Source organism: Patagioenas fasciata, chromosome 15, assembly GCF_037038585.1.
Source record: "Patagioenas fasciata isolate bPatFas1 chromosome 15, bPatFas1.hap1, whole genome shotgun sequence".
Lineage (NCBI taxonomy): Eukaryota > Metazoa > Chordata > Aves > Columbiformes > Columbidae > Patagioenas > Patagioenas fasciata.
In genome coordinates this window covers 2,715,674-2,731,486 of record NC_092534.1, presented here as the reverse complement: position 1 = coordinate 2,731,486, position 15,813 = coordinate 2,715,674, and the positions used below count along the sequence as shown (strand labels likewise).

At 46.3% G+C, this 15,813-nt stretch overlaps 1 protein-coding gene across 5 annotated transcripts in view; it reads left to right on the top strand.

The window, feature by feature from the left end:
* The window catches only part of XYLT1 (xylosyltransferase 1), a 276,271-nt gene that overhangs the window by 155,422 nt on the left and 105,036 nt on the right, over window positions 1–15,813 (top strand). For all 5 annotated transcript variants that reach the window (XM_071815168.1, XM_065850894.2, XM_065850893.2 and 2 more), the window contains exon 2: window positions 14,233–14,758. In XM_071815168.1, the coding sequence (XP_071671269.1) occupies window positions 14,233–14,758 (526 nt within the window). The remainder of the gene's footprint in view (window positions 1–14,232; window positions 14,759–15,813) is intronic.

Sequence of the window (15,813 nt, the reverse complement as noted above, 5' to 3'; positions counted from 1 at the left end):
CTGACAGCAGTCGGTGGTCGTGCCTGTATCAGTGCGAGGAACCGCGAGCTTGTTTTCCCGAGGAGCCTCCTGGACGGCGGCGCCGGGCTCTGCGTGGCAGCGCGGTACCTGCTGGGAAAGCTCCGCTCCGCTTGTTTGTTTCTTTTGTGCCAGAGTTGTTTTCTTTCCTCCTTCCTGTTTGCTGGGAAGCTCATTGCTGGCCTGCATTGGTATTCCAGCCAGCACAGGCCTGAGCAAACGTTTCTGTGCCATCCTCCTCATGCGGCGGGGCTGGCCGGGCAGCCCCGGCGCTGGCACAGCCCCCTCTTGCAGCATCGCTCACAGGCTTTTTCTCCTTCAACTCCCCCGAGTCCAAAAAGGGAATTATGTCCAACCTGTCGTCACAAGGAGCTTTTCCAGCAATGTGTTGAGGCATCTGTGGGTTTTACAGGTGGCTTCCATGGGAGGTGATCAGCTGCCCAGCCGATGTGCACGAGGACGCGGAGCCTGGAAACTTGGTGAATTTGCTCCTGTCATAGCAGCATTATGTCCCTGAGAGGCGGGAGGTAATCACACAAAATAGGAGGATAACAGTCTCTTTTCTTGGAAAGCGCCAACCACACAGCCAAAGCCTGTGCACTGACAGTGCTTTATCTGCACCCATCACACAAGGTGCGCTGGGTGTGTGTCTCTCGTGGGTATTGCTGTGTGTAGAGCTGTTGATACATCCATCCTTACAAACCATGGATTAGACACCGTTCGCTTCAAATCTGTAATACCTACAGCTCACTTAGGCTGATTTCTGGCAGTGCCGTCATCTTTACAGCTTATGCATCCTAGATAAGATTTGAGAGAGAGATTGTCTTCATTTCAAACCCTTGAAAATATTGCTCTGCTGAAGCTTTATTATTATCCTGGTAAATATATAGCATTATGCTTGCCAAGTGTCACTTTGTTTGATATTTGGATTTGTTGGCATAGTAAAAATACTAATGGGAAGTACACGTTTTGGAAGGTTATATAGGATTATGTACTGTCTTACTGTCTCTGCAAATAAAACTGTATTCCAGCAATCAGAAAATTCTCAAACCCAAGTTTCTTTCCAAAAGGTGTATTACATGAGTTTGCACGCCAAGGTTGCTGTAGGTTATTAAATATGATTGTAAAAGAGATCTCTCCCTTGTATAAAAGACCAGATCCTGTCCTGCACAGCAGGCTTTGCCTTCCACCGTATCACAGTGCTAACTGGGAGTTGATGAGGGCTGCAAGATCAAGAAGAGTCCAGATGACCAAAGACCAACTGGTTAGAAGGCCAAAGGTAGTAGGTTTGTCCTGCAAGTTCTGCTACCCATTTAATTCCAGCTAAATGGAAATAACGGCTTGGGCGTGTATTAGTAGCTTCAGATTCCAACACTCAGCTTGTTTTGGACAAGTACTGTAGAAGACAACTGATTGAAATTTCAGGTAAATTTGAAGTTTTCAGTCTCATTTTACATTATTTTGTTGCTTTAGAACTGGGGAATGTGAGGAAGATGCAAACAAGACTTTCTTGACAGGCAAGACCTGCTTTTCACGGCTATTTCTGTATGTGGCAGTAAATCTTTCTTAGCAGTTGTTGCTGGTTTGCTCAGTGGCAGGTGGATTGCTGGGAGGATGGGGATGCTCTGGGAGAAGTGCTTAGGGTGCAGTTGTTCACAGCCTGGATGGGGCAACATCTTGTGGTAACATCCCGTCCATGACAAAGCAACTCAGGGAAAGAAGGGGTTTAGATACTGCTTTGTGTCTTCACAGAAAGCTCCTCCGCAAGATCAGTAAGTTCACAGAATCCCAGAATGTGAGGGACTGGAAGGGACCTGGGAAGCTCATCCAGTGCAATCCCCCATGGAGCAGGAACACCCAGCTGAGGTTCCACAGGAAGGTGTCCAGGCGGGTTTGAATGTCTGCACAGAAGGAGACTCCACAGCCTCCCTGGGCAGCCTGGGCCAGGCTCTGACACCCTCACTGGGAAGATGTTTCTTCTCAAAGAAGAAATCCCCCCCAGTCCTTAGGCTTCAGCAGCAGCTATTTGGTTCCTGTGGAATAGGAGATACAGGAGAACATATTTGAGCCCCAAACTTTGTGTTGCCACGTCCCCAGCACCGGCTCACAGTTGTTCCTCTTTGGTCACCCTGCACTGAGTACCTGTGCTGAGTGTTCATGTTCCAGTGTCACCGAAACGAGGGAAAACGGGGAGCCCTCGCGTTCCCGCCTGCTGGGTTCAAAGGCTGCTTGTGGTGCTGAGCAGGTGAAAAACGATGGGAATGAATCTGTTTTAGTGCTGCTCATATTAATAGGCTTTGCCCTTCATGCTTGTTGTATTGTAATTCTGATTTAACAACATTTATCTGTAGAAGATCACTGCAGGGTCTTTAATGATTATAGTTGTTCAAGCTGATAGTCTGAGACTATTAAATAAGCTCCAATTACTTCCCATCTATTTGTGTTGTTTTTTCCCTCCAAGTAACAAAATGTAATCCTGAAGTTCATTATTATTCTTTGCATTGTAGTCTTCTAAACAGATTTTCTACCTAATTAAGGCTGAATATGTTTGTGCTAAACTGACCGTATTTTACAAGGATGTTTTCATTTGTATGTGAGGGCATCTTTGGTTTCTGCCATCCATATTTTAATTATATTTAATTTCTGTAACTGCCAGAGATCCTATTGTGTGTCTCAGCAATTCACCCTGGGCTGCTTGAGATTGTTTAGATTGGAGCTGGAATAGGCCTCCTCATGAATTTAGTTGGAATCTAGTTAATAACAAGTCACCAGGAAGCAATTTCAAGTGTTTACGGCTGCTTTTGAAAGATATAAAGTGTATATTGGCTGAAGCTGGGATGAAAGAAGTAGAGATGAAAGCAGACGAATGCAGTTCAGATTGGCTGTGTTGTATTTTTTTATGAGGTGGGTCGCTGAGAGAGGGAGGTAGGAAAAAAATTATGAACAAGGTGGCTGGTAATTGGTATTCAGTGTGATTATCGTGTCCATATTCTGAGCATCACGTTTGCGCTTTACTCCTGTTACTTATTTTGTGTTATTTATCTCACAGAATCGCAAGAGTGGTTGGAGATCCCTCAATCCAACCCCTGCTCACGCAGGGTCACAGAGCAGATCACACAGGTGGGTCCAGGGGGTTTGAATGTCTCAGAGAAGGAGACTCCACACCCGCTCTGGGCAGCCTGGGCCAGGCTCTGGCACCTCCCAGCAAAGAAGTTTCTGCTCATGTTCACATGGAGCCTCCTGTGCTTCAGTCTGTGCCCGTTGCCCCTCACCCTGGCGTTGGGCACCACTGAGCAGAGTCTGGTCCATCCTCTGACAGCCACCCTTGAGCTATTGATCCCATTGAGCAGATCCCTCTCTTCTCCAGGCTGAAAATATATATACGTGATCTCTCTGGGGCACATTTGTCAAATAACGAAGGAGTACAATTTGGTGATAATTAAAACCACAGAACATCAAGTTTTCATTTCAGTGTTGGAACAACCAGCAGGAAGAACAGCTCTGCAGATGTCCCGCTCTGGAGCCCCTGCTGACCCGCTGCTCGGCCCCAGCAGAGGCCGCGGTGCAGCCCAAGCCCCCCCAGGCACACGGGTGCTGCGTCAGCCCCGGGTGAAGCCTCTCAGGAAGCAGTGAGGATGGCACAAGTAGCCCCATACCTGCTAAAAAGCTGTGAGCCATTAATATCCGCTGCTGCTCTGCCAAACTGCTGCTGCTCTTCTCAAACGCTCTTTGAGGGTCCTGCTCAAGGACCACAAGGTAATAGACATTAATATAAAAAGTCACTTAAATTACCTTTCCCTTGAGAATGTGCTGATTTCTTTGTAAGCTCCTTCGTGTCTGAACTCTTCATTGGAAGGATTACAAGATGCACCTTCCCTTGGGAAGAAGCTGTAGGAAAATAAACCTCCAGGGTTTTCCTGAGCTTTCTCAGCAGCTGCATTTTACACCATCAGGTCAGTCTTCATCTCTTTCCTAGTTCTGTGGTGAGTTCTGTTTAAAGATGTGGTGAAGCTGAAATGAGTCCAGGAAGCTTAATAACACTGGTAAACTTTCCAGGACAATTAGGATTAGTGAATGGTCTTGTGAGGGTTTGTTCACCGGGGAATGGAGCGATGTGTCGTGTCACGTCGGGACGGGTTCCCCTGCCCGCACCAGGGCAGAGCTGACTGCACTGAAACGTTAAAATATGTGTGTGTATGTATATGTCTGTACACATATATACTGCCCAAGCTCAGTGTCGATGTTACTGCTGCTGAGTTTTTGCCAAGAGCAGGGCTGTGTGCATTAGTCTGGAGCCTGGACATGCGATCAAGCATCGCTTGAAAAGCAACAATACACATAAAGGGGTGGTGGTTACTGGTTATAAGTCAACCTTGGTTACACATGGAATAAATTTGACTAAGCTGTGGTGTCTTCCAGTCCTCCTGTGTAAGTACCAATTTTCCTGAGAAGTTCAAATGAGCAGCAAACTGTCAGTTTTTGAGATACTGTGGATATGTGCTTTCACAGCTCCCTCTAGCAGTATTCTGAGCTCTTTAATAACCAGATGAACATTTGAAATGACTGTTAATACAATATTGCTGTTCATACAGTTACTGTGCTAAGCTGGAGCGAATGTGAAAATGTCTGGACTCTGGAGGGGTGCAATGTTGTTTTACTACCTAATCTATAATAAATCACACTGAAAGTAAGTCACGTGTTAGCAAGAAACAGAAAAACTGTTGTGAGGAAAGCAGCCAGAGTTTTGAAGCTGTTTTCATTCTATTTCAAACCGGAACGTCTTTCCTTAATGTACCAATGGTACGTATGCAAAAAGGAAAAAAAAAACAACAACTAAACCAAATAAACCCCCAAACCCCAGCTTCTGTTAATGATACTTTTGCAATGTTGTTTCTAGTGGTTTGGAACACGTTGCTGAAGGTGATGTTAAAAACAAAATAAAAATCGATGGTAACATTTTTGGGAAGAAAGGGAAAAATAATGCTCCAAACAGTCATTTCCCAGTGCAGATGTTCCAGCGCACTTTGTGGTGGTCCATGGGTCCACCTGTTACTCTGCAGCCTTGAAATGCAAGTGTGAAAATCTGGGCCAGCAGTGCCCGTTGGGATTCGTTAGCACTGAATCCTGAAGCACTCGTGATTTTTCATTTACCAGAATCCTCCTATTAACCCAAATGATCGCTTTTTCTCATAATTTTCTACATAACATAAGTGACTGCATTTGAAACAATTATATATTTCGTCTCTACCAGCTTGCATGTTCCAAGTCAATGAATTTGTTTTCACCTTTTCTGCCGCCCTCTTTAATGTGCAGTCATAAAGTAACTTAATATATTTCTCACAAAATGTTTCTCGCAAGTCTTCAGCCGCTGACAATTGAAGTATTGTGCAGTGTACTTATTACAGCAAAACATATGGAAAAAATCTGACTACATTAACATCTGGTGTGTTTTGTCCATCTGCTCTCTTTGGCCACGCTGTTGTCCAAACCTGCCAAAAGTACTGTGTCCAAGGGTCTCGTGTCACACCAACCATGTCTTCAAATCAAACTTGCGATTCCTTGTTCGTTGGGATGTCTGCGTCCCTGCGGCTGCACAGCGGCTCGAGCGGAGCGATGTTGGTTTGTAGCTCGGCACGAGGATGCGGTAGGACAAGCGACAACAGGGCCAGTGCTATATTGGCGTCAGTGTCCTACCCTAACTGGGAAAACACCTTCCTTGACCCAGAGGCCTTCTGAGCTTTTTAAATGATGATTTGTTGTTCTGATAGCGACCATCCTTCTGTGTGCATCCAACAGCAGAGTGAGCGTTTGGACAATCGCAGGCAAACGCCCCGGAGGTTGATGTTCCAGTGATGGAGAAGGATGGTTTTCCTTGGCCTCGTGCGGGAAAGGAGGTTGGAGCGAAGCTGCTTCCCGTGACGGCCTCGGGCTGAAGTGTCCGTGGTCCTTGGTTTGGCAGCTGCCCGTGGAACCGGTGGCCGTGTGCCGAGGGACGTGGGTGCCCAGCTGGCCAAAAAGAAAGTGAAATCGCATTTTTGAGCCCACTGAAATATAAAGAGTACTTAAAATTTCTGCTCTTGTTCTGACAACCGTAGTGTGATGTTTGTAGTTCTGCTGGGGGGAAAGGTTTTGGTTTCAACTAAAATACGCAAAGGTTAGGGCACAAAAAAGAGTAGACTTTGATCCAGGGACAGCACTTGCTTGTGGAAGATGCCATCCTCCGACTCCTCTGGCAATTGCAAGGTGTCATTATTGAATGACTAACATGCATTACAAAATAATATATCGCAGAGCTGTAATTGATATTGAACTGAAACTTGTTTTAATTATCTTCTCATAGACCTGTTTAAATTCTTCTTGGTCACGGGACAGGTGAAATAGATGATCCTGTAAAAACTGAGCAGAGCTCTTGGAGGCTCTGCTGTGTGGTGCAGGTTTTGAAGCCGCTCATCACCTTGATCCGCTCACTTTGTCTCAGACGTGCGTGATCCTGCATGACTGCCCAGTGCTCACGTATTTTCCCATCTGATCAATGACTGTTTTGTATTTTATTATGTGACAGGAGAAAAAAAATACATTTTTTTATAGTGCAAGGCCATCATGTCCAGTGGTTTGTATTTAGAGAAAGGTCCGTGTGTTTTGTTGTTGCTCAGCGTGCGCATATGCATATTTCTGGTTTGTTTTGCTGTGTCTGTAAGGTATCAAGCTTTGCCAGGGGAAGAACATGACAATATGTTCTCAGTACAAAAAGGCAGCAAATCCCTCCGTGCTGGGGAGAAAATCAGTTGTGTCAGATAAACTGAAACTGTGAACATTTGCCACTCAGGGCTTGATTGCACATGGTCTATCCATCTGTGTAGTAATTATGGGACTTCCTTGATATAGAAATCGTACAGTGAATAACTTTTCCTGAGAAAGGATCGTTTTCTTATTGTCTGGAGCAAATGCTCTGCATGACACAACAAACACCTTTTGTAGATAAATACAAGCTCTCGTTGTGGGCTTTGTGAACTGATGAGGGTTTTCTTTAGCTTTCCTTACACAGGCTCTCCAGAGGGGCGATCTGGCAGCTCCGTGTGTCCGCAGGTGCGTAACAGGGGTGCTGGAGTGGAGCCACCTGCTCGGGGGGTTGCTGGGGTCCAAATCGGATCCCTCGGCCCTGCAGAGTCTGCAGAGCTGGTGTGCATCAGGCCTCTGACGTCTGTGGTTCTGCTGGTTTATATGCACGTTGTGTTATATCTCTTTGGAAGCGGATCTGAGAGTGGTCTGGTGTTGGCTTTTTGCATATTGCAAAAATTAACAGTCGCACCGCCTAATCCTGGCTGTTGGTGGACTCACCCCTGCCAGGGTCAGTCTGAAACTCCGCGTTCCTAATGGCTCTGTAGCATATTCTGATCTTACAGTGGGATACCCCACAGCGAATGTGCTGCTTAGCTGGAGTTTTCCCTTGGTAGCCATAGTCTGTCACCTCCTGCCTTTAGGACTCGGGGTAGAGAACTGCATCTGGAAGACGATGTGAGAATTTGTGACCTAGATTTTCTAAACTAGGCAAAGCCAAATGCAAATTTTTGCTGGAACGTGTTTAACCGAGAGGCAAATATAGATGACAGATGCAAGTGCAAACTGCGTGGAGAGCGGCCGTCTGCAGATCCGGACCCGGGCTGTGGCTGAGCAGGTGTGTGATGAGCTTGCAAAGCTTTGAGAGCCTTAACAGGCTGTTGTTCAGATCCATTTGTCGTTACGGACGGCTGTAAAGTTCTCCCAAACTCTCTGTGTTTGTGCCAGGTACAGTGAGCGGCAGCTGCTGTTGGGTCTGTAGTAGGTGACAACGTGAATTTGTTCCATGGTCTCAGTAGGTCACAAAGGCTCTACCGCAGGACCGTGGGCTTTCCCTTCTGAGATAGGTGGGACTTGGAATTCAGTCAGGCTCACAGTACCTGAGCCCCAGACTCTCAGTCACCACAGATGTAGTGCCTAATACGCCAAAACACACTGTTTAATGTGACACACTAAAGGTGGAGTTTGGAGAATTAAAACCTGTGCGTTCAACAAAGAGCAGCATACAAACTCTCTCGTTATGTGCAATGGCTCTGATTTTAAAATGTTATTTTTGCATTAATGCTATATTGTTATTTTTAGCATCCTTGGCAGTCAGTATGCAATTGGCAATGATCCCATGCACAGTCCTGGGTACAGAACGTTCTTTCCCGGTTTGGGACTATTTGCTTCTTATTGCTTATTTCCATGTCATAGTAGGTCCAGAGAGGTTCTCCTGCCCCTCTGCTCTGCCCTGGGGAGACCACACCTGGAATATTGTGTCCAGTTGTGGCCCCTCAGTTCCAGAAGGACAGGGAACTGCTGGAGAGAGTCCAGCGCAGCCACCAAGATGCTGAAGGGAGTGGAGCATCTGCCGTGTGAGGAAAGGCTGAGGGAGCTGGGGCTCTGGAGCTGTTTGGAGAAGAGGAGACTGAGGGGGGACTCATTCATGGGGATCAGTATGGAAAGAGGCAGTGTCAGGAGGATGGAGCCAGGCTCTTCTCGGTGACAACCAGTGATAGGACAAGGGGCAATGGGTACAAACACAGGAAGTTCCACTGAAATTTGAGAAGAAACTTGTTGGGGGTGAGGGTGGCAGAGCCTGGCCCAGGCTGCCCAGGGAGGTTGTGGAGTCTCCTTCTGTGCAGACATTCAAACCCGCCTGGACACCTTCCTGTGGAACCTCAGCTGGGTGTTCCTGCTCCATGGGGGGATTGCACTGGATGAGCTTTCCAGGTCCCTTCAACCCCTGACATCCTGGGATTCTGTGCTCAACTGCAGTGTGCACACACACACAGGAGGCCCCGCGGTCATCAAAACTCTCCCTGCCGGGGCTCTCACCATTGAGTACTTGGCAGTTCACCTCTCTGTGAATAAAGTTAGAAAGGAACATTTCTGTTTCTGGAAATCTTTCTCTAAGGCCTGTGTTCTGTGATAGAGTCACAACTGAGCTTTGAAATACAGTGCTCCAAAGTGATAAAAAGCCTCCAAAGGTTTTTTTATATATGCAGGCTGTAAACAGTGTTGCCTTTTAAAAGGTGGGAAAAAAAGATGTTGACCTGATCCCATGGTTCTGTGTGGGAGCGGGATGGCTGTGGTTGGTGCCGGGAGCAGGAGCGGCTCATGTCCCATGGGGATGTCCCATGGAAGGTGCCCCCATGTCCCTGTACCCACCTGATTCTCCGGGCTGCTGGAGAAGTGCACGTAGGATCACATGGAGACAGAACGTTTTGCCAGGAGCATGGTGGAAGCACAGTTGAAATAACATGCTCTTGGGGGGCATGTGTGGAGTTGGAGACCTGTGATATTGGGTAATGTGTACAGGGCGGTCTCCCGGCTGAGCTGCCTTTGGGCAGAGCCTCTTCTGATCTATGTCTGGTCTAAAGTGAATTACTCTGTTGCTATGATTTCCATAATAATTTTTGGTGTGTTCTGTGGATGAGATTAAGTCTGTCCAACAACAGAAAATAGCAGCGTCAGGTGTTGGTTTGAAAATACTGCTTTCATCTTTGTCTGTGGATACACACAGGCTATATTTATAGGCTTTCTGCTTCTAATTTGGTTGGGGTATAACCTTCCATTTTTTCAGTGTATTTATGTGATTTGCAAGCACAAAGAGGGATAAGAAGGTACTGCTAATGAATAGCTAGACAAAAGTTGAAAATGATGATGTTTGAAGCAGTGAACCTGCTGATGTACATCCCGGGGTGCTGTCAGAACCAGGAACGCCTGGTTTCGACATCATCTTTCCCTGGGATTACTTTGTCCTGATTTCAGTATCTCAGACATGCGTGGCAGATAAAGCCTGCAGTTAATCCAGCACTGTATTAAATAAATAAATCAGAGCAAGTAAAACCCATTGTCTGGTAGCCAGCTGAAGATCAGAGGTGCTACTTTTGGTCGTACCCCCGAACTCCACAAATGAACACGAGCTATTGGTTTCAGTTGGGAGCGCCGCACGTGTGTCCGTTCTGCTGCCACGCGTGGACCCTGTCTTGAGATCATTACGCTGTAAAAATCACGCTCGGCTTTGGTGAACGTTACTGTGAGAGAAGAATGCAGGTTGAAGGTGGATGGAGATTTCTGGTTTTGTGGCGTTTAACGTTTGCATCAACAGGTGTGGGATTGCGTGCGGCTGGAATTTGACTCTCCAACTGCGGTATTTATTACACATCCTTATCTTTCAACATACGTCCATAGCTCTTGGTTGGCACAGTTGTTCTACAGACAGTGCTTTATTTTTAGTCCTTGCTCGTCGCAGAGCGGCGTCTCTGCAGACACCGAGTGTCCTCCGTGACGGGAAGTTTTGTGGCGTTTGCTGTCCCCGTGGGCAGGGAGCAGTTACAGCCAGGCTTGGGTTTGTGTCTGCCTTTGAAGCATTTAAAAGTCATTGGTCTTTTAAAATTCCACCGTGTAGACTTGGAAAAGCATTTCCCGGAGGGGGGCAAAGCACTCGAAGGAGGAAAGCAGTTTAAAGAGGTGAACCTTACACCAGTAAATCTGCTGTTTACTTTGCTGCTTCTTCTCCTGAGGTTTCATCAGAGCTTTCTGCCGCCCTCTGCTCGCTCTCGTCGGCCCGGTGGGAACGTTGTGCTCAGACACCCGGTGCTGCGGCCTCTGCCGGTCCCGGTCCCGGTCCCCAGGACCTGCACAGGGGTGGGAATGTGGAGAGTGACAATCCCGACTGGAACATCCCATCAGCATCATGTCAGATGCCGTTTGAAACAGAAATGGGCATGAACCTCATCCCAGGAGCTGCAGAGGGGCTGGAAGGGCCGGGACAGGGTGTGTGCCGGTGGCTCTGGCTCGGGCCGGTGTCTCGTTTGTGGGTATTGAGAATTACCACGAAAAACCAACACCAGTGAGCATCTCCTCTCCCTTTCTTTCCCCTTCATCAGATGCCATTTGCTGTACAGAGAAGGATTTAATACTTTTTTTAGCTTAAAGAGAAAAATTGTTGAGCAGGAGTTAGACTGTGAGAGGGAATGTTGCCAAGATACACAGAAATATCCTGTTGCAGAGTTGCCTTCAGAGATGTTAGAAAGAGTTTAATAGAGAAGATAGATATTTTTTTCCCCATTGTTGCAGTTAGGTAATTTGGCCCTAAGTTGCAGCATGGTGAAATGCTCCATATACAGATGAAAAGTGCTTTGAAAACTGTATTAACGATGAAAACTAACAATAGGGTGCTTTGTGCTACTCTGGTGTCCCTGTAGCTCCGTGTGCCGCTGCCGTTGAAACGCAACAAATACATTTCACATTTGCTCTTTGATCGTTTTCTTCTTATTTCACTACTTAACCTGATGAAGATAAAGAACTACTTATAAAAAACAGCTCAGGCTGTGTTTGGGATATAAAATTTATATTAATGGCATTAATAGCATCTTAGATGCGTCTTGTTCCATATAACTGGGAGATAAAACAGTTGAAAGAAACAAGAGAAAGCCCTGGGGGACCTGCTGTGTCTCATTTAGTTATTCTCCTTCATCTATCCAGATATCTGCACATCCAGCCATATATATATGTGTGTGTATATATATATGTATATATACATATACACACAGATATATATATATATATATACGCGCACAAGAGTGCAGGGCATCTTTCATTTCATTATTTGATGAGGAAAAGAGGTGAATTCGAGCACCAGCTTAGATGAAATGTGACAGCACAATAATTAAAGTTTCTGAGCTATGTCACGTCTACAAATCCAAGCTCCAAGTGCATGAAAATAAAGCAAATAAAAATATCCAAGTGGCGTAACAAAGCTGAGGTTTTGGAGTCGGCTGAACAGCAAAGGGAACATGAGAACTCTCAAACATCTGAGGTCTCAGAGCAGCGGCGCCTCAGTGGAGTTGTCTTGGGTATGATGTTAAGCTTTACATTTGTCTTGCTCTATTTGCTGTTTGCTGCTGGGTTTGGAGGGGTCTTTTTCTTTGAAATACATTAGAGATATAGGCTGGTGAAGGAACCTGGGCTCTGAAAACAATGGGGTTTTTTTAGTTTGGTCATTCACAGGAATGAGGGCTGGCTTGGAACTATATTTTCTTCTTTTGTTCTCTCTTTGGTGTCCAAAGGACGGCAACGGAGCTGGTGAGGGGCTGGAGCACAAGTGTGATGGGAGCGGCTGAGGGGCCTGGGGGGTTCAGCTGGAGAACAGGAGCTGAGGGGAGACCTTCTGATCTCTGAACTGCCTGAAAGGAGCTTGGAGCCAGGGGGGTCGGGCTCTGCTCCCCAGGAACAAGCGCCAGGAGCAGAGGAAACGGCCTCAAGTTGCGCCAGGGGAGGCTGAGGTTGGATGTGGGGAACAATTTCTTCCCCAAAGGGCTGTGGGGCATTGAACAGGCTGCCCAGGGCAGTGCTGGAGTCACCATCCCTGGAGGGCTGGACAGACGGACAGGAGGTTCTCAGGACATGGGGCAATGCTGGAGCTGGAAGTGTTGGGTTAACGGTTGGAGTCAATGATCTTACAGGTCTTTTCCAACCAAAATGATTCTATGGAAAGTGCTATTCTTTTTTATTCTCAAAGGAAAAAGACAGAATTTGATTTCATGTGTGCCCTAAACAATTAGAAAGACAATTTTTTTTAAACATATATTCTCTCTAAACTAGAAATATTTTGTTTGAAAAACCTTTGGGGTTTCGTTTGTGTGTTTTCTTTTAATGATTTTTTTTGGTATATTTTTTGTGTGTATGTTTATATATATATATATATATTTAAACCTTTCACATACCTCTGTGTCTGATAGCTAAAGCTACTTTTGAGCTGGAGATATTCATGGAGAGAGAAACGCTTCCGTCACTCACAAAACCGCAACTTCTAATGAACAAACGATTCAGATGTTGCTCATTGCTGAGCTGCAAAGGTCAAAGTGATCCTGGCCTTGGATAAACCATTATCTCCCTGTCCTTCCTCTACAGAACCAGACTGTTCAATAGTTCCTTGCAGAAGAGGTGTAAGAAACAATTAGCTAACGCTGGTAAAATGTTTTGAACACAAATGGTGGTTGGTGGTGCTGAGAGGAGCTCCCGTCAGTCGGTGTTATGGCCACGGTCTCTCTGATTGCTGCTTGGTAGATCTTGTACTTGGGGAAAGAAAACAGAACAGGCTCAAGAAGTCTATCAGTATGTCTTCAGATACTTTAATAACGATTCCTCTTCGATTTCATCTGCTGTTGATCACTTTAATAAACAGAGATATTTCCTGTTCCGCGGGTCTAACATTCATGCCCCCTGCGGGCTGGGAGCCACCGCGGCCATCCAACAGTTTCCCATTTGATAGTCATACACACCTAGAAATGCCTCTCGGTTTTGTTCTAGTCTGTCACATCTTTTCTAGAGCAGGTTGCCGTGTTCTCTGTCATCTCTAGGATCCCTGGGATCGTCCTTGTTTTCCCTTGGTGTTGTAAACTTGCTGTTGATGGGCTGGGACAAGTTCCCATGGTAAGAGGTGGAGATGGGGGTGACATTGTGAAGCAAAGCGTTATTCTGCATCAGACAAGTACTTGACCTGGTCGATTCCTTTTCCTTTATGTGATATATTTTACATATTGCAATGTCATGATCTGTGTGTTTATCAAAGTGTGCCCAGTGTGCAACAGGGGAACGTGGTGCTCAAGAGCCAGGCCCAGGGAAACGCTCCTCCCAGGGTTTATTGTGAAGAAATTAAAAAAGCTATATATTAGGAAGTATTTGATTTGTAGCAGAGTGGTTTACTGAAAGCAACCTCAAGCTATAAAGTCGCATGGTGGTTTCTGCAGATGACCAGCAGTTCCTGGGATCCCAAACTGCGGTTACCAACACGAGGAGTGCAGGAAAGCGTTGAACCGCCTGCTCGTGCTCCACTGAACCCTGTGTCTGTTTCGCCGTTGGTTTTTAATGGTGCCAGGGCGATGTCTCTGGTTGATAATTGGTCGCAAACCTGTGTAAAACCGCCCGGCTCCATCTGAGCGGGGCTGGGCCTGGCTGGGTGCTGGGGGGATGCAGGGCTGGCTGCACTGACCTGGCAGCTCAGACACCTCTCAGCTCCGTCTTTCTGTTGTGAACCCTCATGCGGGGATTTTTCACAGTGTGTTGGATTGTAATTGATTTATGTTTTCATGTAAGAAATGCTTGTACTGCACAGGATGTGACTGTTTTTAGTAAGACGAGTATAATTTTTCTCCCCATTTATAGGATGGCTATTTTTCCCACCGACCAAAAGAGAAAATGCGAACGGACAGCAATAATGAAAATTCAGTCCCCAAGGACTTTGAAAATATTGATAACAGTAACTTTGCTCCCAGGACTCAGAGGCAAAAACACCAGTCTGAGCTGGTGAAAAAACCCCTTAGCAAGCAAAAGGAGCACTTGAGAAAGAAACTGGAAGAGGAGAAGATGAAGGAGAACGCGGTGCTGGGGAAGAACTCCAATGAGGTGGTGCAGTTCAGCGATCACCGGGGAAAAAACAGCAGCAACAACAACAATTTGAAAGAGATTCACAGGTCTCCCAGGCAGCATCACTTAAAAAGAAGTGGAAACAGTTCCCCTGAACTGAGGTCCGAGCAGCCCCCGAAGTGCGAGGTGACGGGCAAAGAGGCCATCTCAGCCATGTCCCGGGCCAAGTCCAAGCAGTGCCGGCAGGAGATCGCCGACGTCTACTGTCAGCACAAGCACGGGAAGCTGATGCCGGAGAAGGTGACGCGCTTCTGTACGCTGGAGGGTAAGTTGGTAGAAGGTGAAGGAGAAATAACACGGTTATCTCAAGGGAAGGATTCTGTATAATTGAAATGGCCTTCTGATTACAGAAAGTGGCTTTATTGCAGAAATGTGTAATGTGCTTAGGCTGTGAAAACGAGGGAGGGTTTGAGGATGTTTTGAACGTGGAGTCATGTGGATGTCACAAGATCCTTGGTAGATTCCTATAGAATTTCTTCTCACTTCCACCAAATTTTTATTACACTACGTGATCTAACTATTCAGCTACTACTCCTGTTCCTTTTAATTCTTAATCTACAGACACAGAGAAGCAAAGTCGAAGTTTTGTGATTCTGTACAGGACCCATGTGCTTTTTGGGGATCAGGGAACAGCCGCGGTGGATTGTGGTGCGTTCCAGCTGGTGAAGGAGTGCCATTGCTATTGAGGCCATATGGCCATTTCTCTGGCACAGTGGACTCCTAGCTAATAACCAGGACTGCTAAGCATTTTCATAACCCAGAAAATTATCAGAAGTATAATAATAAAAGAAATAATCCAAAATCATAGCAAAAACTCTGATTTTGTGGCTCTCTTCTATTTTTAATGCTCTTCAATCAGTGAAACTAATATCCAGAATGAGTGTTGTGGAGAGGCAGTAACCTCTGCCAGCCTAAGCCCCGCTCTGGTTTGGTGCTCTGGTTCCCCGTGCGGTCAGACACACGGGGCGTCTCCGCTTGCTGTCGATTTGCATGTGCGAGCTGACCTGCTGCTGCTTTTCTACAACAGTGCTTCATGCACCACTTTTCATTTACCTGTAAGCTTCTCTAGCAGTGGAGTGCTTTTATTTTTAGTTCTTATAAAAAAGCATTGATGAGTTGATCAAAGTAGGTATTGATCAGCGCCCAGCTTTATCTGCAGCAGCACTTGTTTATCCAGCAGCGCCAAGTCCTCAGCCCACCATTGGCACTTCAGCCCGTACATCTGAGGATGTGCCCATGTCTTTGTCCAAGCTGAAAGTGCAGAGGGACTTTCACAAACAAGACAATAGGTCTTGCTTCGAGGTGGTAGAGCAAACATGG